We start from the raw sequence: 24,286 nt of genomic DNA on the forward strand, positions 1-24,286 counted from the left end.
TCAAGCCTGGGCCCAGTTGCCTGGTGTGTGAGGGCTCCTTGAGCCTCCTAGGAAGTGCTGATTCTCCCCCAGTTCCCCTGCTTCCCGTTCATCTGTACAGGGCTGCACCTCTGGTGTGCTGTTGGCTAATAGCTAGGCTGCCACACCTCCCCTGGATTGTGAGTCCCTCAGGGGCCAGAGCCTTGCTTTATTTATCTTTGAATCTCTATTTGCACTCTACAGCTGCAGTTTTATAGCCCAGGAGGGAATTCATTTATATAGGCAACAAGTATTTATTGAATGCCTGCCTGGGGTGGGGCCTGTCGAGGGCAATGGAGTTGTAGCAGCAGACATGACCTGCAGGAGTTTCCTGCTCTCTTAGAGCTGGTATTCCAGGGGGGATGAGGATAGCAGGCAGGGGTCGGTGCAGACAGTAAGCAGGGAATTTCAGGATATGCTAACAAGAAACTAGCTGGTGTGACATGGCATGGATAGGGAGGGCAGAGGAGGAGGAGCCAAGCGACGGGGGAGACTGCTCCAGGTAGGGAGGCTCCTCTCAGGAGGTGAGGTTTCAGCAGAGACCGGAAGTATAAAAGAGAGTGAAGTGTGTGGACACCTGGGTGCAGAGCATTCCAGACAGATGAAGAAGCTAGGGTATAAGTCTGGAGATGGTTATAAAGCTGCCACCTGTGGAGAATGGCAGGGAGGCCAGGGTGGGGAGGGCGGCGGAGGAGAGGGGCTGGCGAAGTTGGCAGGCAGCAGATTGTGCAGGGACTAGGAGGCCGTGGGCGGCATCGGCTTCTATTGTGTGTGCAGCGGGGAGCCACTAGAGGGCTTTGAACTGGGGACTGGTTTGATCTGACTTGTTAGAAAAGGAAGGCTGGAGGGGCAAGAATGCAAGCCGAGAGGAAAGGTGGGAGGCCGCTGCAGTTATCTGGCCGAGATGGTGTGGCTCAGACTGGGGTCAAAGCAGGGGAGCTGAGAGTCCTCAGGAGTTTAGGGCTTATTTTGGAGGAGGGGCCTTTTTTCAGGACTGCTGCTGAATTGGCTGGGGGTGGGTTAGGGTTCAGAGGGGTGGAGGCAGCTTTGGATAGTTGGTTGGGGAGTATGCCCTGTGGAGGAGCTCTTTTGGCAGAGACCTGAAGGATAGGAGGTAGCCGTGCGAAGGTATGAGCACAGCCCGAAATGGGAATAAGCTGGATATGTTCAAGGAACACCGAAGAGGCCAGGGGCCGGGACATTGTGAATGTTGGGGGCTTTGTAGGCCAGATAAGAATGGTAGGTTTTACTCTAGTAGCAGAAGCCATTGGAAAGCTAAAAGCAGAAGAGTAAAGCTATCTGCCTTTTAAAGTATTGCTCTGGTGGCAGTGTGAGGGGACACCAAAGGAGAAGCAGAGGGCCTGTGTTGTGACCCCATTACTCCCGGAAGAGTGAGGGGTGGCTTGGGTTTTCGGGGAGAGAACCATTTGAATTGATCCTTCAAGAGTAGTCCCATGCCATTGGATCCAGCAATCCTGCTGCTGGGTACAAACCAAAACAATTCAAACCAGAGACTCAATAAGGTATTTGTATACTCAGGTTAATAGCAGCATATTCTCAATAGCCAAGAGGTAGAAGCAACCCAAGTGTTCATCAGCTGATAAATAGGTAAACAAAACTTTCATACAACGGAATATTATTCAGCCTTAAAAAGGAAGGAAATTCTGCAATATGCTACAACATAGGTGAAGCTTGAAGACATTATGCCGAGGAAAATAAGGCAGTCGCAAAGACCAACACTGTATGGTTCCACTTGTGTGAGGTTCCCAGAGTAATGAGATTCTTAGAGACAAAGAATGGTGGGTGCCAGGGGTTGGGGAAGGGGAAATGGGGAATTAGTGTTTAACAGATACGGAGTTTCAGCTGGGGAAGATGGAAAAGTTCTGAAGATGGATGGCAGTGATGGTTGTACAACAACATGAATGTACTTAATGCCACAGAATCATTCATGTTAAGATGATAAATGTTATGATATGTGTATTTTACCACAATTAACAAAAAACAATCTTTTGAAATCGGAGTGGAGGTCAAGGCTGTCTCAGTGAAACAGAACGGTCTCATAGACTGCTGGCGGGAGCGGAGGTCAAGGCTGTCTCAGTGAAACAGAACAGTCTCGTAGACTGCTGGCATGAAAGCAGCCGCCTGGCTTTCTCTCCTGCTCTCTGCTCCTGGACCTCTTGCTTGAGGGTCTTCACTCGTGACAGTGTCTAGGACATAACTGTTTTCTTTAATGAGCTGGGCCTTGCGAAGGTAGAAAGCAAATTCTACCCACATTCATTGTAAGGCGTCTGCCCGAGGTGGGTAGTTCTGATCTTGCTCTTGCCGCTTCCAACCCTTCTAAAGAATGCTTTGCCCTATGACAGGATGCCCACGAATTATTCCATGTCATTACCTCGTCGCTGGAAGATGAGCGAGACCGCCAGCCTCGGGTCACACATTTATTTGATGTGCATTCCCTGGAGGTAAACCATTAATATTTCCAACACGTTCTATGCAGCTTGTGCATATTTAATAAGTATAGGGGAGGCAAGTGTAATCTTTGTACAACTTTAAACTCAAAAGTAAGATTCAGTAAAAATCAGTGGTGGGAATGAGGCCAGGGGAGGGTCTTAAAACTACATGCTTTGCAGTTGGTGACTCTGATTAGGGATGTCAAGGCTCTTTCAAATGATTTATTGCTGCAATTTGTGTTGGCTTTGAGAAGAAAGAATGTGTTATTTTTTCCTATTTAATACAGGGGAACAGGGGCCATAGGAATGCTAAGTGAGCCCTCATTTCCCTGTAACAGTATAAATATCGGAGGAGTTGATAAAAGTTAACCAGTAAGGATGAAAATATTCTGGAGAGAAGAAATATGTTTCTATTGCATTTGATGAAAGAATATGGATAGTATCCAGCCAGATAGGCTAATTGAGGCTACTTTAGAAACCTGAGCTTTGTTAAAAGTTGATTTTTAGTGGTGTAATCAGCGTAGAAACTTGTAAGGTTTAGGGGTGGGGTGAGGGTGGTGAAAGGGATTATAGTAAGGTTTTCAGTCTGTTTTTTTTTTTTTCTCCCCTACAGCAGCAGTCAGAAATAACTCCCAAACAAATTACCTGCCGCACAAGAGGTAGCCATTTTCCATTGAAATATAACACATAAGATGTGGACTTTTAAGATATGATAATAATTTGCTTGTTTTAAAAAGATTTTTTTCTGGTGACATACAGGCCAGCTTGAAGTGTGATGTGCTTGCAAAGGAACTTGTATTTTGAAAATAGCTTTAAATAGATTCTCTTGGTGTTCCCTTGCACCCCAGCCCAGCTTACTTTTCTTGAAACTGGCTTATTTGTACTTCAAACAAGGGCTTTCTTTTTACCTTTTTGAATTGATCCTGGGAAGAACATAATAAGCTGAATCTGTCGTGTCCTCAGCATTTCCAGTGCTGCCAAATTCTATTGCATATTACCACAGTCATCCTTAGGAGGAAATTGTTTTCTTAAGACTTAAAAAATAAAATTAGCATATTAATTCCTCTGTGTAGTAATAGGAACAAATATTTTTTGAGCCCATGCTGTTTGCCAGGCATTGCATTATCTCATTTAAGCCTCATAACAACTCTACAAAGTTGATGATACTGGAGTTAATGGGATAATAACTATCCCAATTTTCCACACATTGAGGCTTGCAGAGATTAAAGGCATTCCCAGGTCAGGTAGCGAATAAGAAGCAGAGCCAGAGCTGATCCCTGGGCTGCCCGACTCCACAGCCCGGGTTTCTCACTTAGGTTCTTTCCATTAAACCCCATTCTAGCCAAAGAAAGGCCTAGTTATTCAGAACTTGCTTATTCTGATTATTTCAGAAGGTTTTATCTCACTTTGTGGAATGTTCACTTGTGGTATCCTTCTTTTGACATCTCAAACATTTTAAGCATATGTTTGTTAAAAGACATTATTCAACACAAATTCCTTTTTAAAATGTGGCTCTACCCATTATACAGAAACCATATGTAAAGATAGATCTGTGTAAATTCTCCTATGAAGGAATGGGATGTCTTTTGGATGGAAGTCAATGAGGAAAGCTATTTCAATGTACTTTTCAAGAACATTTTTTCTCAAGAGGGAGTTTCTACCACATACTAGAAAGGAAGATGAATGTTGAGCTTGGTGCCAAAGGGCTAAAAGTGACATATCAAAAAACTTTTTGCATTCCAGGGTCACCTCACCCCATATCCAATCACTGGAAGTCTCAACATCCTTTTCATGGAAGACTCACTAGTAATATGGTCTGCAAACACTGTGAACACCAGGTAAATACAATACCAACACTTGATATTTCCAGGTGAGGTTTTCCAAAAGTTAGGATTCTTGAAAGGACCTAGAGAGTGGGCTGACATTGGTCACTGGTGTTAGAGACTACCTGGCCTCTGCACACAAGTGGACTGACTGCCCTACTTTGGTCAGTGTCAGCATGTCATTTGAGGTCAGATGGCATCTTCTGCACCAAGGACAACAGACCCACTGTGGATTGGCAGGATCTTGAGTCCAGTGGTTGAGTCTATGCTCATGGTGGACACTGTAGATTCTAAGGCTGGTTTTTTCCCCTTTGCTTTTGAGGTTTTAAAATAATATTTTATTAGGGAAAATTTCCAACATCATACAAAATAGAGAATTGTGCAACTGTCACCCCAATCCATTTTATTTTATTTTTTCACAGCCATTACTGACTCTGGGATCAGTCAACTTTATAACATTTTCATTGCCCCCTTAAAAAACATACTCATTAGCAGCCTCTCCCCATCCTTTCCATCACCCTACCCTTGTCAACCATGAATCTACTTCTGTCTCTATGGATTTGCATATTCTGGATGTTTCATATAAATGGAATCATGTAATGTGTGGATTTTTGTGTCTGGCTTCTTTCATTTAGCATAGTATTTCCACATTTCTTCCATATTTTGACATGAATCAGTACTTTGTTCCTTTTATTACCAAATAATATTGCATTACATGGATCTACAACATTTTTATCCATTCATCAGTTGATGGGCATTTAGATTGTTAACCCTTTTTGGTCATTATGAATAATGTTGCTGTGAACATTTACATACAAGTTTTTGTGTGGCCATATATTTTCACTTCAGTTGGGTATATACCTCAGAGTAGAATTGCTAGCTTATATGGTTAACTCTTTTGTTTAACCTTTTGAGGAACTGCCAGACTGTTTTCCAAAGTGGCTATGCCATTTTACATTCCCACCGGCAGTGCATGAGGGGTTCCAGTTTCTTCACAGCCTCACCCACATTTTGATGTCAGCCCACTCTCTAGGTCCTGTCTGACATTGTGGTTCTAGCCATCCTATTGAGTGCAAAGTAGTATCTCATTGTGGCTTTTTCCCCCAGCTTTATTGAGATCTAATCAACAATAAAAAGTGTATATATTTAGGGTGTACAAAGTGATGATTTGATGTATGACTGTGTGTGTGTGTGTGTGCGCACATGCACCTGTGCTCATATGTGGTGAGAACACTCTCTTAGTATATTTGAAGAATACAATACAGTATTATTAACTGTAGTCACCATGCTGTACGTTAACTCTCCAGAACTTATTCGTCTTGTAACTGAAGGTTTGCATCTTTGAGCAACATCTCCCCACCTCCCCAGCCCCTGGCAGCCACCATATACTCTGCTTCTGTGAGTTTGACTTTTCTAGATTCCATATAGGTATGAGATCAGGCGGTGTTTATCTTTCTATATCTGGCTTATTTCACATAGCAGATGTCCTCCAGGTTCATCCATCTTGTTACAGATGGTAGGACTTCCTTTTTGATGGCTGAATAATATTTCATTGTACATGTATACCACATTTTCTCATTCATCTGTCTGTGGAAGTTCCATATCTTGGCTATTGTGAATAATGCTACAATGAACATTGTTTTGCAGATATATCTTTGAGATCCTGATTTCATTTCCTCTGGATATGTACCTAGGAGTGGTATTGCTAGTTCATATAGTAGTTCTATTCTTAACTTTTTGAGGAACCTTCATACTGTTTTCCATTTACATTCCCACCAACAGTGTGCAAGAGTTGCCTTCTCTCCCCACCCTTGGCAACACTTGTTACATGCTGTCTTTTTTTTTCAGAGAGAGTCTCGCTCTGCTGCACCCACGCTAGAGTGCAGTGGCTCACTGCAACCTCCGCCTCCTGGGTTCAAGCATTTCTCCCACCCCAGTCTCCCAAGTAGCTGGGATTACAGGCACCCACCAACACACCCAGCTAATCTTTTGTATTTTTAGTAGAGATCGGGTTTCACCATATTTTCCAGGCTGATCTTGAACTCCCAACCTCAAGTCATCCACCTGTCTCGGCCTCCCAAAGTGCTGAGATTAAGGCATGAGCCACTGCGCCCAACCACATGCTGTCTTTTTGGTAATAGCCATCCTAACAGGTGTGCAGTGATAGCTTTTTGTGGTTTTATTTGCATTTCCCTGATGATTAGTGATATTGAGTGCCTTTTTGTATACCCACTGGCCATTTGTATGTCTTTTTTTTGGAAAGTGTCTGTTCAGGTCCTTTGCCCATTTTTTAATCATGTTACTTTTTTTTTTTTTTTTGCCATTGGTCCATATGAGTTCCTTATAAACGCTCTTTTAGTATATTTCAAGTATTCAGTTTTGGATGTTAACCTCTTATCAGATATATGGTTTGCTAATATTTTCCTTCATTCCATATATTGCCTTTTCATTTTGTTGATTGTTTTCATTTGCTGTGTCATTGTGGTTCTGAGTGACATTACCTTGAAGACTAATATGTTGAATGGTCTTTTTAAAAATAAGGTTCATATATTAAAAGATAAGTAAGATATGTTAAGGAACTGTAATCTATAAGTTGACTATTCATCTCTTTTTTCCATGCATTATTTTGATACTATTGTAAGTGGAATTTTAAAAAATTTCTTTTCAAATTGTTTGCCACTAGTATATAGACATATAGCTGTTTATATATTGACCTTATATCTCGAGATTTTTGTAAACATTCATTTATTACTTCTAGAAGCTGTAGAAGTTTTGTTATATATTCCTTAGCATTCTCTGTGTATGCAAACAGTTATGTTGCTTATGAATAGAAATAGTTTTAGTTCTTCCTTTCCAATCCAATCTTTATTCCTTTTTTTTTTTTTCTTTGCCTTATTATCCTGGCTAAGACTTCTGGTACAAAGTTAAATAAGAGTGATGATAGCAGACATCTTTGCTTTGTTTCAAATCTTCTGAAGCAAGTATTTGGTGTTTTATAATTTTTTTTTTTTTTTTTTTTTTTTTTTGAGATGGAGTCTCGCTCTGTCGCCCAGGCTGGAGTGCAGTGGCGCAATCTCGGCTCACTGCAAGCTCCGCCTCCCAGGTTCATGCCATTCTCCTGCCTCAGCCTCCCAAGTAGCTGGGACTACAGGTGCCCGCCACCACACCCGGCTAATTTTTTATATTTTTTAGTAGAGACAGGGTTTCACCATGTTAGCCAGGACGGTCTCGATCTCCTGACCTCGTGATCCGCCTGCCTCGGCCTCCCAAAGTGCTGGGATTACAGGCGTGAGCCACTGCGCCCGGCCAGTGATTGATTTTTCTAATGTTAAACCAGCCTTTCTGGGATAAACCCCACTTGATCATGATGCTTTATTGTTTTTATATATTATTGAATTTGATTTGCTAATATTTCCTAAAGGATATTAGTATCTATGTTTATGAGGAATATTGTTCTTACACTTTTCTTCTCTTGTGATGTCTTTGTCAGGCTTTGTTATAAGGATTATACTAGCCTCATAAAATAGGCTGGAAAATGTTCCCTCCTCTGTTTACTGAAAGATTTTGTTTAATATTGGTATTATTTCTTGCTTGTTTGCTAAAATTTGTCTTTTCTTCAGCTCTATTTCTGCTAATTTGTTTTAAACTTTGTTACTGGATACAAGCATATATATTATGATGAGTTAACTCATCTTGTCATGATAAATTGTCCCTCTTCATCTCTGCTAAGACTCCTTGACTTGAAGTCTATTTGAATGATTCATTTTTAATCTAGCTAATGTTTATTTGGTAATTTCTTTCTGTTATTTTCGGCCTTTGTATTTAAAGTGTGGCTTTGTGGACAGCATATAATGGGTCTTGCTTTTTTAACTAGCTTGACAATCTTTTAGTTGGAATGCTTAGTCCATTTACATTTAATGTAAGTATTGATGTGATTAGATTTAGGCCTGCCATTTTACCATTTGTTTTCTGTTTGTCTTACATATTTTCTTGTTCCTCTGTTCCCCCTTCACTGGCTTCTTTCAGGTTAATGGAATACTTTTTAGTATTCCATTTTAATACCTTTGTTGGCCTTTTAGCTTTACTCTGGTGTGTTTGTGTGTGGGGGGGTGTGTGAGAGATTATATTATGCAGTTTTACCTTATCACATTCTGTTTAGAGTTAATATTATACTTCATGTAAAATCCTGGAATATTACAGAAGTATAGTTCTGTTACCCCAGCCTTTGTGCTATTATACATACATTATAAACCCCACAATACTGTGTCATAGTTTTTGCTTTAAAGAGTTATATGTGTTTCATTTCATTTCCTTTGGATATATACCTGGAAGTGGTATTGCTAGTTCATACAGTAGTTCTGTTCTTAACTTTTTGAGGAAGCTCCTCCATACAATTTTCTATAATAGCTGCACCAGCCAGGCGCTGTGGCTCACGTCTGTAATCCCAGCACTTTGGGAGGCTGAGACGAGTGGATCACGAGGTCAGGAGTTCAAGACCAGCTTGGCCAACATGGTGAAACCCCGTCTCTACTAAAATTAACAAAAATTAGCTGGGCATGGTGGTGGGCGCCTGTAATCCCAGCTACTCAGGAGGCTGAGGCAGGAGAATAGCTTGAACCCAGGAGGCCGAGGTTGTGGTGAGCCGAGATCACACCACTGTACATCAGTCTGGGCGACAGAGCGAGACTGAATCTCAAAAAAAAAAGAAATAGCTGCACCAATTTACATTCCCACCAGTAGTATGCAAGAGTTGCCTTCTCTTAGGAGGCTGAGGCAGGAGAATTGCTTGAGCCTGGGAGGCGGAGGTTGCAGTGAGCTGAGATTGCTCCACTGCACACCAGCCTGGGCGACAGAGCGAGACTCCATCTCAAAAAAAAAAAAAAAAAAAAAAGAGTTGCCTTCTCTTCTATTAATTAATTAATAGAAAAAATATATTTACCATTTTTCTTGTTCTCAGTCTTTCTCATAGATCAAAATCCATTTGATGTTTTTTCCCTTTCGGCCTAAAAACTTCCTTTTAACATTTGTTATAGGTGTACTGGTGACAGATACACTTAGATTTCATGTATATGAAAATGTTTTTGTCTTGCCTTCATTTTTGAAGAATACTACTGCTGGATATAGAACTTTGGGTTGACAGTGTTGCCGTGGTTTTGCTTTGGTTTATTTTAAATTCATCACTTTAAGGACATTATTCTATTGTCTTCTGGCCTCCATTTTTTTCAGTTAGTGTCATTTATATCATTCTTCTTTATGTAAATTGTCATTTCTTTTTTCTTCTGCTTACACTGCTTACAAAATTTTCTCTTTATTTTTGTTCATGCTGCACATAGATGTGGTTTTCTTAGTGTTTATCTTATTTATCCTGTTTGGGGTTGGCTGAGTTTCTTAAATTTGTACTTTTTTTAACCAGATTTGAAAATTCTTGGCCATTATTTTTTCAACAAAGATTTTATGCCCATTTTTCACTTGTTATTTTACTTAATGTTGGCCCACAGGTCACTGAGGTCTTGTTCAATTTTCTTCAATCTTTCTTCTGTGTGTTCTTTAAATTAGATCATTTCTATTGACTTATCTTCATGTTCACTGATTCTTTTTTCTCTTTTTTTCTTTTTCTTTTTTCTTTTTTTTTTTTGAGACAGGGTCTTAGCTCTGTCACCCAGGCTGGATTGCAATAATGTGATCATAGCTCACTGCAGCCTCAACCTCCCAGGCTCAAGTTATCCTCCCACCTTAGCCCCTGAGCAGCTGGGACTACAGGTGTGTGCCACCACACCCAGCTAATTTTTTTTTATTTTTTGTAGAGACGGGGGTCTCACTGTGTTGCTCAGGTTGGTCCCGAACTCCTGGGCTCAAGTGATCCTTCCATTACAGCCTCCCAAAGTGTTGGGATTACAGGTGTGAGCCACCATACCTGGCCTGATTCTTTTTTCATCTCCAATCTGTTTGCCTGTGCAACAAATTTTTCATTGTAGTCACTGTTGTTTTTAGTTATAGAATTTCCATTGCCTTCTTTTTAATAGTTTCCATTGTTCTGAGATTCTCAATTTGTTCATTCACCGTCACTGTATATTTTCCTTTACATCCTTGAGCATATTTATGATACATCTGTGAGGTCCTTGTGTGCTGACTTCTTTGTATTTTATGTTTAGTAATTTTTTATTGTATACTTAACATGATAGTAGAGACATAGAGAGTAGGGATTCTGTTACATATCTATGAAGAAAAATTAATTTTCTTTTGGCCTGCAGTTAACCTGGCTGGGCTCAAACTCAACTCTGTCTCCCCTACATTGGGCAGCAAAATCTCTGCTCAGTTTTTTTAGCTTCCAGCTGCTACTTTTTGCCAGGCTCCCTGGAGTTTCCCCCTGTGCACGTGTGGTTCAGGGATCAGCCCTGGAATTGAACAGAGTTTAGGTATAAACTTTGGGGCTCATCCCCTCTGTGTCTCCTTTCTTCCTGGCATTTCCCCTGGTCTCTCCACCAGCCCTGATTCTTGAACTCTGTCGTCTGACCACTCAATCCTGTAGGATGCTGCTTTTCACCACCCAGCACCACATCAACCAGAAAGAAAAGCCACAAACACACAAATCTCGCCCACAGAGTTCTGTTTTTCCAGCAGTTGACTTCTTTTCCATTTCTGCCTGCTTTTGGTAGCTCTCTGTTCATTCAAACGGTTTTGTTTTGTTTTGTTCCAAACTTTACAATTGTTATCTCAAGAAGGGTTAATCTACCCAAGTGCCTCTGCCATCACCAAAAGCAGGAACTCTCTCACCCTACTTCATCGTCTGCTTTTTTGCAATGAATAATCTAACATGAACATCTTTCCACATGATCATACGTTCTTCTACATTTTGTTTAACGTAGTGTTTCATTCTGTGGACATGCTATGTAATTTACTAAACCATTTGCTAGAGTCATGTGCTACAGTCATGTGCTATATAATGATGTTTTGGTCAATGACAAACCACATATATGATGGTGGTCCCGTAAGATTATAATACTTTATTTGTACGGTACCTTTTCTATGTTTAGATATACAAGTACTTCCCACTGTGTTACAGTTGCTTACAGCATTCAGTACGGTAACTTGTTGTACAGGTTGATAGCCTAGGAGCAGTAGCTAGATGGTATAGCCTAGGTGTGTAGTCGGATGCACCATCTAGGTTCTCGTAAGTGCGCTCTGTGATGTTTACACAATGATGATGATGTTTACCTAAGGATGCATTTCTCAGACTGTATCCCCATTGTTAAGTGATGCTGACTGTATTCAAATTTTTGCTATTATAAATAATGTTGATGAATATCCTTGTAGTTATGCCCATGGTTATTTCCTTAAAATCCCAAAATTATTGCTGGGTCAGGTATTTAATCTTTCAGTTGTTCCAAGCGATTCTTTAGTATTATTGTACCTCTTATGTGTACAAGGTTGTTTTAATATGTTTTAATAGAATTTGATTCTAACTAAGTACATTATATTTTACTATGTTAATGTTGGGCATCTCAATATTAAACTGTTTCATAGTCACATATCTTGGATCTTTAAAACTTTGAACTAAGCCTAAATCTTTTCTGGATTTTCTGCAACATTTGTTTCAGAGTCCTGTTCGATTTGATACCTTTGATAGCCTTTCACTAAGTATTCCAGCCGCCACATGGGTATGTACTGATTTATGGTTTATTTGGAGTCTATTTCAGAGACATTTCAATCTGAAAGGGCTTTGAGGCATTTTATGTGGCTCAGGCCACTATGTGTAATTCAGATTCATGGTTGGTTGAACCCCATCTTAACTTTAATATGTGGCATGATTATGGGAGAGAGGAAAATGAATTGTTTTTCTTTTGCTCCATAAATTTTGGCTTTTTGAATACATACACACACACGTGCGCGTGCACACACACACACAGACATTAACCTCAAATTCAAAGATACTTAAAACAGCATGGAAGTCCACATGTTCGTGCAGTTACATCCTTATGCTCTAGAATCTGTCAGTAGTAGCAGTCTAGGGTGCTTTGAGCCCCATGTTTGTCCAGGAAACATCCAGTTGTTACTATAAAACTTTATTGCCTGCATACATCAAAATAAAGCTCTGGTCTTCACACTGCCATCCGCTAACAGTTTCAGTATAGCTGTCCTTTGAATTGTAGTAATTTTCTTCTTCTCATGCTGTAGGGTCACCCATTGACCCTGGACCACTGCCTACACCACTTCATCTCATCAGAATCAGTGCGGGATGTTGTGTGTGACAACTGTACAAAGGTATGCATTGAACTCCACATGTCATCCCCAGCTGGCCTGTGTGTGCTGATGTAGCGCCTCTCACACCAGTGACCCTGAGCTCTTCTGACTGTACCCAGTGGGTCTTTTCAGCCACTTCTACTTCTCCCTAACTTGGTATGGACATTGGCAGCTCATGGACCAAATCTCTTTCCCAGATGAGTTTTGTTTCATGCGCAGTGTTTAAAGAATAAACTGTCACGCTGAGATGAGAAGTGCCCTCTCCAGTTTGCTGCAGTTGCCTCCAATCCCGTTTGTTTTACACCCTTCCTTTTAACCTGTGCTACCTGCCTGACTCCCCTAAGTAACTGAGTTTTCCCCTCTGACTCAAGAGGAACTGTATGGAACAGAATTTTTGAAGACAGAGAACAATTAATAGATGATATGCCAGTGTCAGAGCGTCGGTGTTCGTTCTTCACGTTCTCTTCCCTCCACTGTTTCTGTTATTTAATGACTAAGAGGGATCAGGGAAAACAATTCACAAATAACTGGGCAGCTGAGTTCATTTCAGCAGGTAGCAGTCAAGTGCCAGTTGTGTGCCACTATAACACCACTGTGGTCTGCAGCACTCCAAAGCTGTCCTATTTTAGGCATTTCTGCAGAGAAATGTTTCTTTTATTTCAGATTGAAGCCAAGGGAACGTTGAATGGGGAAAAGGTGGAACACCAGCGGACCACTTTTGTTAAACAGTTAAAACTAGGGAAGGTGAGCCCACACCACACACCCTGTTGGCTTTGTTTTGAGGACTCCATGTGTCCTGCCCCTGAAACAACTCGGTTCTCCCGGGTTTCTTTTCCACCCGCAGCTTCCTCAGTGTCTGTGCATCCACCTACAGAGGCTGAGCTGGTCCAGCCATGGCACACCTCTGAAGCGGCACGAGCACGTGCAGTTCAATGAGTTTCTGATGATGGACATTTACAAGTACCACCTCCTTGGACATAAACCTAGTCAACCCAACCCTAAACTGAACAAGAACCCAGGGCCTACACTGGAGCTGCAGGATGGGCCAGGAGCCCCCACACCAGGTGTGTGCGCGCGAGTAGCCGATGCAGCAGGAATTTTCAGCACAGAGAAAAGCAGTTTGGCATCACCACCTTCTGGGTCCCTTATGACATGAGCACAAGGCTGGTACAATGGTTGCTTAAACTCTTGAGAACAGCAGGATTGGGGGTGGAAGAGGAAAGATTTCTTAGAAGAGGTTAAAATTATGTAGCAGTGAGATGTATCATTTTTGAAACCATATTACAGATGAAAAAGTACAGAGAGAAATGCTTAAAATTGCAGCCTTGCTTTCTGATTTTTCCACTAAATGATATAATCATTGGCTCACGTCATTCCAGTGAATTTTTTTTTTCTTTTTTCGGTCGTGTCATTTCCTGTCAGTACAGGAAATGTAGGGAGGACATGTCCTGGCTAAAGATCACTGAGCCTCTTCTGGGGGTTGAAATGACTTCTGTACTGAATTATGTATCTGATTCCATTACTGCCCTCAGCTGAGGTCTCAGTTAAGCCAGGTAGCTATTATCGCCGGTCTTACTGATAAGAACGTGGAGGCTCCACGGGGTTGAATGATTGGTCCAAGGGCAAACACCACAAAGGAGAACTGGCCCTAGAATGCCATGTTGGGCCATTTTCTAAAGGTGTCTCATGTGACACACTGAGTTCTTTAGAGTTAGACATGAGGAAAACCCACTCACTTGAAGGGCTCACAGCCTGAACTCACCACCTGCCTGCCGCCCCCAGTTAGGTCAGGTTTGTCTCACACCCCATATTTTCCTATTTAGGGTCTCTTATTCCTTTTGTTCTTTTTATGACCGCAGTTGCATGGCCCGACACCTCATCATGTCAGGGAGATTGCGTTTTCCTCTTTCTCATCAAATCACTAGATTAACATCGAAAAGAGATGAGGTATGGGACAGACTCAGGTTCAGTCCTTGGCCCTGGTTTTAAATCAAAGACCTCTGCACCCCAGCTTCCCCCTCTCCTGGGCTGGGGTGCAGGTTTACTAATGTTGAGAGCATGCTGGCTGTGGTTAAAGATGCCAGCAGTAGGGCCAGTCGTGGTGGCTCACACCTGTAATCCCTGCACTTTGGGAGATTGAGGTGGGAGGATTGCTTGAACCCAGATGTTTGAGGCTGTAGTGAGCTGTGATCACGCCACTGTGCTCCAGCCTGGGCAACAGAGCAAGATCCTTTCTAAAAAACAAACAAAAAAAATGTCATCAGTAAACTGCTTGGTACGTAACAGCCCCCAAAAATGACACTTGAAAGGAAAAGACATGTAAATATGGCCTTAATTATCCTATGTCTACCCATAAACATGTATGAATGCTATTACATGTTGGTATTCCTTAGAAGCTGACAGAATTAAAGAAAATGGAATGCTTAGATCAGTGGTTCTCAATTTGGAGGAGTTTTGCCTCCCAAGGGACATTGGGCAATGTCTAGTAACATTTTTGGTTGTCACTACTGGGGGAGGGGTGCTACTGGTGTCTAGTGGGTAGAGACCAGGGATGCTGTTCAACATCCTCTAATGCACAGGACAGCCCCCACAACAAAGAATGATCCAGCCAAAACCATCATGGTGCTGCTGTTGAGAAACCTTGGTTTAGGTCAAAAGCCAGTAAATTAGCTACTGATTAACTTTGATACATGCCATTAGCAAACGGCTAGGAAGCTCAAAGATCCCAGGCTGGCCGTAAAGCTGGAGCTAGATACACTTTTCCTATTTGGGATTAAGACAGATTATCCCTATTTGAGATTAAGGATAAAGGGCAGATTATTTTATGAATCTATATAATACCAAATGAAATAGATTTTTTTCTTTGTAGCATTATGGGGAGTTAACTTTCAAGGTAATCAAAACCAGGTTTTGTTTACAGAGCCACTGCTAATTTTCATTGACTTGGGCCTTTTTCTCTTGCAGTTCTGAATCAGCCAGGGGTCCCCAAAACACAGATTTTTATGAATGGCGCCTGCTCCCCATCTTTATTGCCAACACTGTCAGCGCCGATGCCCTTCCCTCTCCCAGTTGTTCCCGATTACAGGTGAGCTGCCCTCTACAAGCCCCATCTTAGAGCTACCACTGCTCTTAGCTTCTCAAATTAGCTTTTCACAGAAATGAATTAAGGAAAATGTAGATGTTTATTTTTCATTTTAAGGTGAAGTTTCACGATTATACATTCCTATTTATTTTTGTCCAAAATGGAAATAACTTTTAAACTAAGAATTTTAAAAGTACATAAAATTTACATATGCATATGTATGTGTGTATATATATGTGTATGTATAAAATATAAAGAAAATTTAAAATTTCTTGGGATACCACCTAGTGATAGCCAATTAAACACTTAGGGTCATGCACTGTATAAAGTTGTACGTGGGTATGTGAACACACATACATACAGTATACATAAACACAAACACTCATTGATAGAAACATCCACATATACACAATATACATATACTCATAGAATGTACATCTTGCCATGCCAGTAAATACAGATCTGTATTTTAATAGTTGTGTAGCATTCAGTGGTATGGACTTACCATTGTATTGATCCCCTATTTAACATTAGCATTCTTTTGTTTTTGCCTGTAAAGTCTTTTTTGTTAAAATTGTAAACCCCTGACGTGTTCCTATCGTTCAGCTCCTCCACATACCTCTTCCGGCTGATGGCAGTTGTCGTCCACCATGGAGACATGCACTCTGGACACTTTGTCACTTACCGACGGTCCCCACCTTCTGCCAGGAACCCTCTCTCAACCAGCAATCAGTGGCTGTGGGTCTCCGATGACACCGTCCGCAAGGCCAGCCTGCAGGAGGTCCTGTCCTCCAGTGCCTACCTGCTGTTCTACGAGCGTGTCCTTTCCAGGATGCAGCACCAGAGCCAGGAGTGCAAGTCTGAAGAATGACTCTGCCCTCCTGCAAGGCTAGAGCTGATGGCACTTTCTGCACTGTCCAGGAAAAAAGTAAAACTGTACTGTTGCGTGTGCAAGCAGCCCCACTAGAGCCTTCCAGCCTTCCGGTGTGTTCTAATAGCAGGCTTCACCTGGGAGCCAGCCCCAATTCATACCAAATCAGGCTCCCTGAACAGTTCTGTTCATGTGTGTAGAAGGTACTGTTGTGTTAAGAAAGCATTCATTATGTATGGAGTGTCTTTTTACTCATCTGATACAGGTAATTAGAAGAATTCAGATTCTTGAAGCCACCATTTTTATACTATAATGTTAGGTGTTCTCAGAGGGGAGGTACGTTTGTCTAATCAACGTTTCCACTTAGATCTTTTATTTTTAATAAGCAGGCCCATAAAAATTGTTGACAAGAATTAATGAAATTATTAAAGGCAACAATTTAGAAGAAAAAGTGCCTTTCACTTTCGATTGCTTTTGTAGCACGTCCATTCTGAAATATTCCTTCCAGGCTACTCAAAGGATAGCAAGAGAACAGGTAAAAGATGCCTAAAGAACACCTTCCTTTTTCTATGCCTTTTCTAATCTTTCAATTCTTTCTATGGAGTAAAGGCTCATCTGCCAAATCTGCCCCCTGGGGAAACTCTTTCACTACTTTGTCAGTTATAAGTGAAAAGCTTACTTGTTGCTTTTATCTTTTGTATATTGGACTGAGATGTAATTACACTGTATTATAAAACTCTGTGAATAGCCAGAACTGAGCTGTATCTTTGCAACACCTGATTCCTCTGCTCTGTGGAAAACTTTCTTACACAAGGATCCACTGTGGACAGTTACTTTCATCTGTTTATTTATTGCCCATGCAGAGCCCTTAAGGTTTACAGGTAGGAGCTTGGGGCTGTATAAAAAAACAATCCCTGCCCTGAGTTGACACCTGGCTTAGGAAGCGCCGACTATGGGGCTGCAGTCTCTCTGAACCTCAGTTTCCTCATTTGTGAAGTGAAGGGTTAGACTTGATGACCACCAAAGTTCAGCCCTTTTCAAGAAAAGGAGAAAGCAGCTTTTGACTTTTTAAAAAACATATAACTACAGCTGGCATCTAGTATTGTCATGTTGCTCTAGGTCCATATTCTGAATTTATTCATTTCCAGTAACCTAATACAAAAAGTATATATTGAGCACTTTCTTCTCTTTTCGGGTAAGTCTCTGAATGCAGCTCAGGGTCAAAGGAATTTTGATGACACAGTAGTACCTATGTTTTAAGCTAAATTTTTAATTTAAAAAAATGGATGCCTAATTCATACCGACTCATCAGAGGTAAGATTTGGAATCAGACCTATCCAAAAGGTCGTCTGAGGTAAGGCTAAGACCGCACTTCCTCTGCTGGGGGCGAGCTGGCAGACACACCAAACAGTGCCTTGGCAGCAGCTCACGGTGCAGGAAGCCCAGGTGATCACTCTTCTGCTGGGCCCAGGCTGCACCCTGAGGACTCAGTAACTCACTCTCAACAGAATATTCTGTGCAGGCTCTCCAGGCTCTGGGCGTCGGGGTGCAAGGGGCAGCTTGAACTGTACGGTCCGTCCTGCACTCACCCAATGCAGACCTTGGCTTTGATGTTGAAGTGAACACACTTGTTTTACCCAAGTCTGGTGGAACAAATGCCCAATCATGTGACCTTAAAGTGTACTGCAAAGCTGTAGCTTTAAGTAATTGCTGTTCTGCCACTGCTTACTCTTTGAAATCCACCACTAAAGAAAGATGGAGAAAAGGGGCTGAGCCTTGGAATATATGGTTATAAGCAGATCTTTCTTTGGTCGGAGGCCAGGATTTGAGCCAAGGCTGTAAATGTGAACAATACCTGTGCAAAGCCTTTTAACCTGACTTCTTCATTTTGTAAATTATTATGCATTAAGTAGCAGCCCAATAATCTGATTTCTAATTTTAAGTTGTTTTCAAAGTAAGTAGCTTCTTTTGGCCTAAGTTAAACTAGTAGTTTTGCCATAATAACTGCTGATGTATGTATTTGCTAAAGGTACTTTTGTATCTGCTGTGTATTATAGCAATAAAATAATTGTTTTGTTAGGAAAAAAATCACCTGGTGTTCTTATCGTCTTTCTGAATTCTGCATTGTTACGTAACAAGCCCTACGCTTTAAACCTTTTTGTGTTCCCTGTTGGTAAGGGAAATGCCAGCTCCCTCTTAGAGTCGAGAGGGAAAGAGAAAAGAGAAAAACTGTTAAAAACGTTTTTATTTTTTAGTAAGCAAAATTTTACGAAAAGTCAGATTGACCCGTGGAGCCAGAACCTTCTTTCTCACGGGAAGACTGTGGTACCAGTGCGTGTTGGTCGGGTGGTTCATCATTAGTAAGCTCCCGTGGGCCAGCGGCAGCCTGCCCACCGCCACCCTCCGGGAGGGGCTTTTCCCACGGGAATCCTTATGCCGGAAGACAAAGTCTCTGCAGGCACCGAAGGAGACAGAGGCAATTGGGCTCCCAGGGGCCAGTTCTCTTTCATCATCTCGGTGCTCCCCGATGTGGTCATGGCCATCTTTATACCTGCAATGAGAAAACAAGCACAGTGCATAAAAACAACCCTCTCCTGAAACTCACCAGCACCGCCAGCCCTCGTTTTCCTCACAGTGTGAAACAGCACTCTGTGCACGGCTGTACCTGCCATTGTTTCTGTGAGGGCTTGAGGTCCACAGTGGGCTCTAAGATAAGCCAACCCTGAAGAGGTCTGTTGACCTATTTGTTCATGTGACTTATTTATTATTTACTTATTTTTGAGAGGATCTCGCTCTGTCACCCAGGCTGAAGTGCAGTGGCACAATCATAGCTTACTGCAGCCTCGGCCTCCTGGGCTCAAGTGATTCTCCCACTTCAGCCTCCCAAGTAGCTGGGACTACAGGTGTGCACCACCCCACCTAGCTAATTTCTTTTCTTTTGTAGAAACGCTTTCACCATGTTACCCAGGCTGGTCTCAAACTCGGGCTCGAGCAATTCACTCTCCTCGGCCTCCCAAAGTGTTGGGATTACAGGCGTGAGTCACCACGCCCGGCCAGTTCATGTGCTTTAAAACTGAAGACATCCAAAGCCAAAATCACATCTTACTGTAGTTCCCCTGGCCGATCTATGTAAACCTTTATCACATGATTTTTCCCTGCACTCAAAGGCCATACTCTGCACAGCCTGGCCCCTGCCCACCTCTAAGCTCATGCCATCCCCTTCTTTCCCTCATTCACTGCTTTCCAGCCATCCTGCAAGATTTTTGCTTCACAGACACTCCAGAGTCCCTCTGCTCTCCCTCCAGATGTCTGTGGCTGGCACTCTCCATTTAGTTATCAGCTCAAACACACTGCCTCAGCCCTCCTCTACCCACCCCATCTAAAGCGACCTTCCCTTAAACCCACCCAGGGTTCTCCACCAGGGTGATTCTGCCCCAGGGGACAGGTATTGGGGGGTAGGGGACACTACTTGCAATCTAGTGGATGGAGGCCAGGGATGTGCTCAACATCCTACAAGGCACAGGTCAGGCCCAACAACAACGAGTGACTGGGCCCAAAATGTCTACGGTGCTGCCGTTGAGAAACCTTGCCCTAATCGCAAACCTCTCAGCCATTCTCAGTCAAATCGGCCTGTTTAATTTTTTGCAAGATGGTTATCACTGTCTGAAATTGTCTAGGGTCAGGCATAGTGGTTCACGCCTGTAATCCCAGCACTTTGGGAGGCCGGGGGGGAGGATCGCTTGAGCCTAGGAGTTTGAGACCAAGCCTGGGCAACATAGAAAAACCCTGTCTCAAAAAAAAAAAGAAGAAAGAAAGAAAGGAAGGAAGGAAAGAAAGAAAGAGAGAAGAAATTATCTCATTCAGCTGTTTGTTCAGGAGTTAATCACCTCTCACATCCTACTCCGGGATGAGCTCCAGGAAGACCGAGTGCTGGCGCTATTCCACTCCTAGAGCCCCAGTGTACTAAGAAATGATTTGTACCAATGAACCAAATAGGGTGGAACCCTAAACACTTCCTTTTGGAGGAGACAGAAGACTTGTAACATTGAGTCCACTAAACAGACAGGGTGTCACCTGTTGATGAGCACAAAGTTGAAAGTCTGCCCAGTCACCCCAGAGACGTGATCCCGGATGCGCTCTAGAACTGGGATCCAGGGCTTTGGAGAAAGTGTGAGGCCTGAAAACGTGTAGGTCAGCCCAGCGTCGCCGTACGTTGCCTGCTTCCTGGGCACACTGTGCCACTTCCCGAATACCTGGACTCTGGCCAGTGCCCCTGTGCAGAGGAAACATGGCAGTTCCTTTCTACCCGACCCCCCTCTAGAAATCCAGATGCCCCCCAACCCGCACTGCCACCACCAGAAATCCAGTGCCCCACATAGATGCTCCCTGGGTATTCAAGATTGAAAGGGAAGTAAGGAATAACATTTCCCTGTCATTCCATGCAATTTAAACCCCCCCCTCAATCATCATTTTGGCTTGCCCCAAATTTTCTTTTTGTTTTGTTTTGTTTTCTTTGAGACAAGGTCTCCCTGTGTCACCCAAGCTGGAGTGCAGTAGCACAATCTCAGCTCACAGCAACCTCCACCTCCCGTGCTCCAGCGATCCTCCCGCATCAGCCTCCTGAATAGCTGGGACCACAGGGGCGTGCCACCATGCCTGGCTAACATTTTTGTAAGTTCACTGCAACCTCCATCTCCAGGGATCCAGCAGTCCTCCTGCCTCAGCCTCCTGAGAAGCTAGGACCACAGGGGCATGCCACCATGCCCGGCTAACTTTTTTTGTATTTTTTTTTGTAGACACGGGGTTTTATCATGTTGCCTAGACTGGTCTTGAACTCCTGGGCTCAAGTGGTCCACCCACCTCAGTCTCCCAAAGTCTGAGATTATAGGTGTGCACCACTGCACCAAGCCAACTTCCCCAAATGTTCATGTAAGAACAGTGACTCTTGTCCTACAAGGAGAGAAACATGGTCCTGGGCCATTTTTTTAGTGAACACTGTAACTTAACTGCCTTAACTACAGTAAGGGCAGAATAAAGAGGTTGAAATTGGAGCACGATAAAGTTAGTTTACAAGCTGGGATAGCTTGTCAACTGTAGGGACTAAGGGCATGTGACCCCATGAAAGATGGGGCTCACACAGCTGGGGTCTCTTATGGGCATTTCTTTTTTTAAAGAGATGGCGAGCCAGGCGCGCCGGCTTATGCTTGCAATCCCAGCACTTCGGGAGGCCAAGGCAAGGATCACTCAAGGCCAGGAGTTCAATTAATAGCCTGGGTAACACAGTGAGACCTATAAATAATTTAAAAATTATCCAGGCTTGGTGGTGTACATCTGTGGTCCCAGCTACTTAGGATGCTGGGGTGGGAGAATCACTTGAGCCCAGGTGGACGAGGCTGCAGTGAGCCAGGATGGTGTCCCTGCCCTCCAGCCTGGGTGACAGAGTGAGACCCTGTCTCAAAACATAAAAGAATAAAGTGATGAGGGGGTCTCACTATGTTGCCCAGGCTGGACTTCAACTCCTGGCCTCAAGTGATCCTCCTGCCTCAGCCTCCAGAGTAGATGGGATTACAGGTGTGTGCCACCATGCCTGGCCTTTGGGCTTTCGTTTTTTGTTTTGTTTTGAGACACAGTCCCACTCTGTTACCCAGGCTGGAGTGCAGTGGTGCGATCTCGGCTCACTGCAACCTCTGCCTCCCGGGTTCCAGTGATTCTCCTGCCTCAGCCTCTCGAGTAGCTGGGACATGCACCACCACGCACAGCTAATTTTTTTTTTTTTTTTTGTATTTTAGTAGAGATAGGGTTTCACCATGTTGGCCAAGCTGGTCTAAACTCCTGACCTCAAGTGATTCGCCCATCTCGGGCTCCCAAAGTGCTGGGACTACAGGTGTTAGCCACCGCGCCTGGCCTCCTGTGGGCTTTTCTATGCCTCTCTGCCAGATCCTTGTGTCCTCACTACAGGATAGAGGTGTGGTTCTCAATGTGTGCTCCCCAGACCAGCGGCACCAGCAGCACCTGGAATCTCCTTAGAAACTAAACTAAACCACAGGGGTAGGCCCCAGCAATCCAAGTCCTGCCAACAGCAAGTCCACCAGGTGATGCTGAGAACCACTGGTGTGGAGAAATTACCTGGTTATTTGCCATCTCTCCTATGAGACCAGTGATTCTCAAACTCTGACTGCCCATGAGAATCACCTGGAAGCTTTTTAAACACACAAGTGGTCAGCCTGCACTCGGAGAGATTCTGATTGAAGTGCTCTGCAGTAGAACCCAGCACGTTTTTTTACTTTGTTTTGTAAACTTTCCCAGAAGATACTCATCAGTAGCCAAGGGGAGATTCACTTGAGTCATCTGTCAGCTCCTAGTGGACAGGCAATCCAGTTTCTTTCAAGTTTATGTCCTAAGCACCTAAGGGGCTTAGCCCAGAGGTGCTCAGAGAATATTGGATGAATCCATTAGTGAACCCATCAGTAAATAATGGATCCTGAGTTCAGATTTCTCCAAACATACGATCATTAATTGCACCAACAAGCCCTCAATGCACACACACACACGCACACCCCTCTGCTTACCTGTAAAATATTCTACCTCTTTCTCCAACTCTTGGAAAATCTCATCTGCCTCAGCTTTGCCAAACAGGACCGTGTAACTGCAGTCCAGGCCCTCAGCCCGAATGTGCTGCCAGCTGGGGCCTGCTGAGTGGCCTCCATTCGCTGGGGCCTCTCTCCTGGGCCTCTTCCTTGTGCTTTCTTTGTCTCCTCCCAACACAGCTGGCTCTTCTCCAGTTGGCTCTTGCTCCTCCTGCTTCCTCAAAAGGCCCCCTTGAGCCCCTTTCACCAGGAATCTGTCCATCCTGTCCCCACAGGAAAAAAGGGACGTCAGTGGCGAGGCCAAGACAGAAATTGCTCAAGTTCTGTCCCCAGTGCAAAAATTTGTTTGTCCAAGGGGTCTCACAGCAACATTCCTAGTTTTACATTTTCATTTTAAAGTTTAAAACCATGTCCTAGAAAGGAAACAGATGTTAAAGCCGGAAGGGACCCTAGGGACAATCTGATCCAGGGTCTCCCACGTCCACCTGTGCATCAGAATCAGCTGGCTAGCTTGCAAAAACCCAGAGGTCTGCACTCCACGCCCGAGCACCTGAATTTTTAAAGAACTACCTCCTGGGAATTCGCACGCCACAGCTAAACTTAGAAACTACAATCCAAATCCTCATTTTGCAGAAGGGGAAACTGTTGCCCAAAGAGGGGAAGAGGTTTGCCCAAAGTCAACTGTCCACCCCTTTAAGGAGGAAGGACCCATAGCTGACCTCGCTGCGCCCCACCAGTGTTAAAATAGATCAGTCTAGTGATGCTCAAGTGGATACGATTCAGAAACGAGACACAAAGAGGTTAAACACGGGTAAACCGCACGCAAAATTCTGATATCATTGCAACACGTGCTCGGGGTGGGGGTGGCAAAAGCGCTCTAGAATCTCAGCTCCGGCGCAGCTCGAAATCCCGCAGTCACCCCAGGGGTGGGGGGCCTGGTGGTGGGAAAGACGCACCCCAGCGAATCGGTCGCGTCACTTCCGGAGCACACTGGGAACTACGCGGGCTAGGGCGCAAAGAGAGCAGCCGGGCGGCCCTCTGGTGCCACCTGCCGGCCCCCCCATGCGTGGCAAGCACTGTCGCTTTCCAGTTGACCATCTGTTCGGCCACTGATAAGAACCACAGCTGGAGTGAGAACTGTGGCTTGGTGTCACTTCTCAGTGAGGGTTACTTTGGTGTCCAGAAAGGGCATTGGGCCACTAGTATATTGTCAC

The 24,286-nt window shown here is 43.5% G+C and overlaps 2 protein-coding genes across 7 annotated transcripts in view; one reads left to right on the plus strand and one right to left on the minus strand.

Annotated features, from left to right (window-relative positions):
• USP30 (ubiquitin specific peptidase 30) overlaps nt 1-18,565 on the plus strand; it is a 35,161-nt gene extending 16,596 nt beyond the window's left edge. Inside the window, exons 5-13 of the mRNA XM_030821329.1 lie at nt 2,382-2,480; nt 3,082-3,127; nt 4,212-4,306; nt 11,890-11,949; nt 12,467-12,553; nt 13,196-13,276; nt 13,377-13,596; nt 15,497-15,617; nt 16,221-18,565. Coding sequence (XP_030677189.1) covers nt 2,382-2,480; nt 3,082-3,127; nt 4,212-4,306; nt 11,890-11,949; nt 12,467-12,553; nt 13,196-13,276; nt 13,377-13,596; nt 15,497-15,617; nt 16,221-16,485 — 1,074 coding nt within the window. The 3' untranslated portion in view covers nt 16,486-18,565. The remainder of the gene's footprint in view (nt 1-2,381; nt 2,481-3,081; nt 3,128-4,211; nt 4,307-11,889; nt 11,950-12,466; nt 12,554-13,195; nt 13,277-13,376; nt 13,597-15,496; nt 15,618-16,220) is intronic.
• A 147-nt stretch (nt 18,566-18,712) lies between these two features.
• On the minus strand, nt 18,713-24,050 carry ALKBH2 (alkB homolog 2, alpha-ketoglutarate dependent dioxygenase). 6 transcript variants are annotated; one of them, XM_030821331.1, is made up of 4 exons: nt 24,029-24,050; nt 23,055-23,335; nt 20,560-20,758; nt 18,713-19,036 (listed from the first exon to the last, which is right to left on the minus strand). In XM_030821331.1, exons 2-4 carry the CDS (start codon nt 23,332-23,334, stop codon nt 18,730-18,732), a joined length of 786 nt encoding a protein of 261 aa, XP_030677191.1. In that variant the 5' UTR covers nt 23,335; nt 24,029-24,050; the 3' UTR covers nt 18,713-18,729. The 6 variants fall into 6 exon arrangements, with proteins under 6 accessions (XP_030677191.1, XP_003279716.1, XP_030677190.1 ...); XM_003279668.3 differs by having other exon boundaries at nt 23,792-24,040; XM_030821330.1 differs by lacking the exon at nt 24,029-24,050 and adding an exon at nt 23,643-24,020.
• Between the last annotated feature and the right edge of the window lie 236 nt (nt 24,051-24,286).

This window comes from Nomascus leucogenys, chromosome 10 (assembly GCF_006542625.1).
Source record: "Nomascus leucogenys isolate Asia chromosome 10, Asia_NLE_v1, whole genome shotgun sequence".
Classification (NCBI taxonomy): domain Eukaryota; kingdom Metazoa; phylum Chordata; class Mammalia; order Primates; family Hylobatidae; genus Nomascus; species Nomascus leucogenys.

Bases quoted from the DNA above. Each gene is read 5' to 3' on its own strand.
- ALKBH2 (XM_030821330.1), bottom strand. From the start codon at position 23,698: ATGAGGATTTGGATTGTAGTTTCTAAGTTTAGCTGTGGCGTGCGAATT. The intron at 23,336-23,642 runs GTAGTTCTTTAA...CTGTGGGGACAG, and splicing joins GGCGTGCGAATTCCCAGGAG to GATGGACAGATTCCTGGTGA. The intron at 19,037-20,559 runs GTGACACCCTGT...TTCTCATTGCAG, and splicing joins AACTTTGTGCTCATCAACAG to GTATAAAGATGGCCATGACC.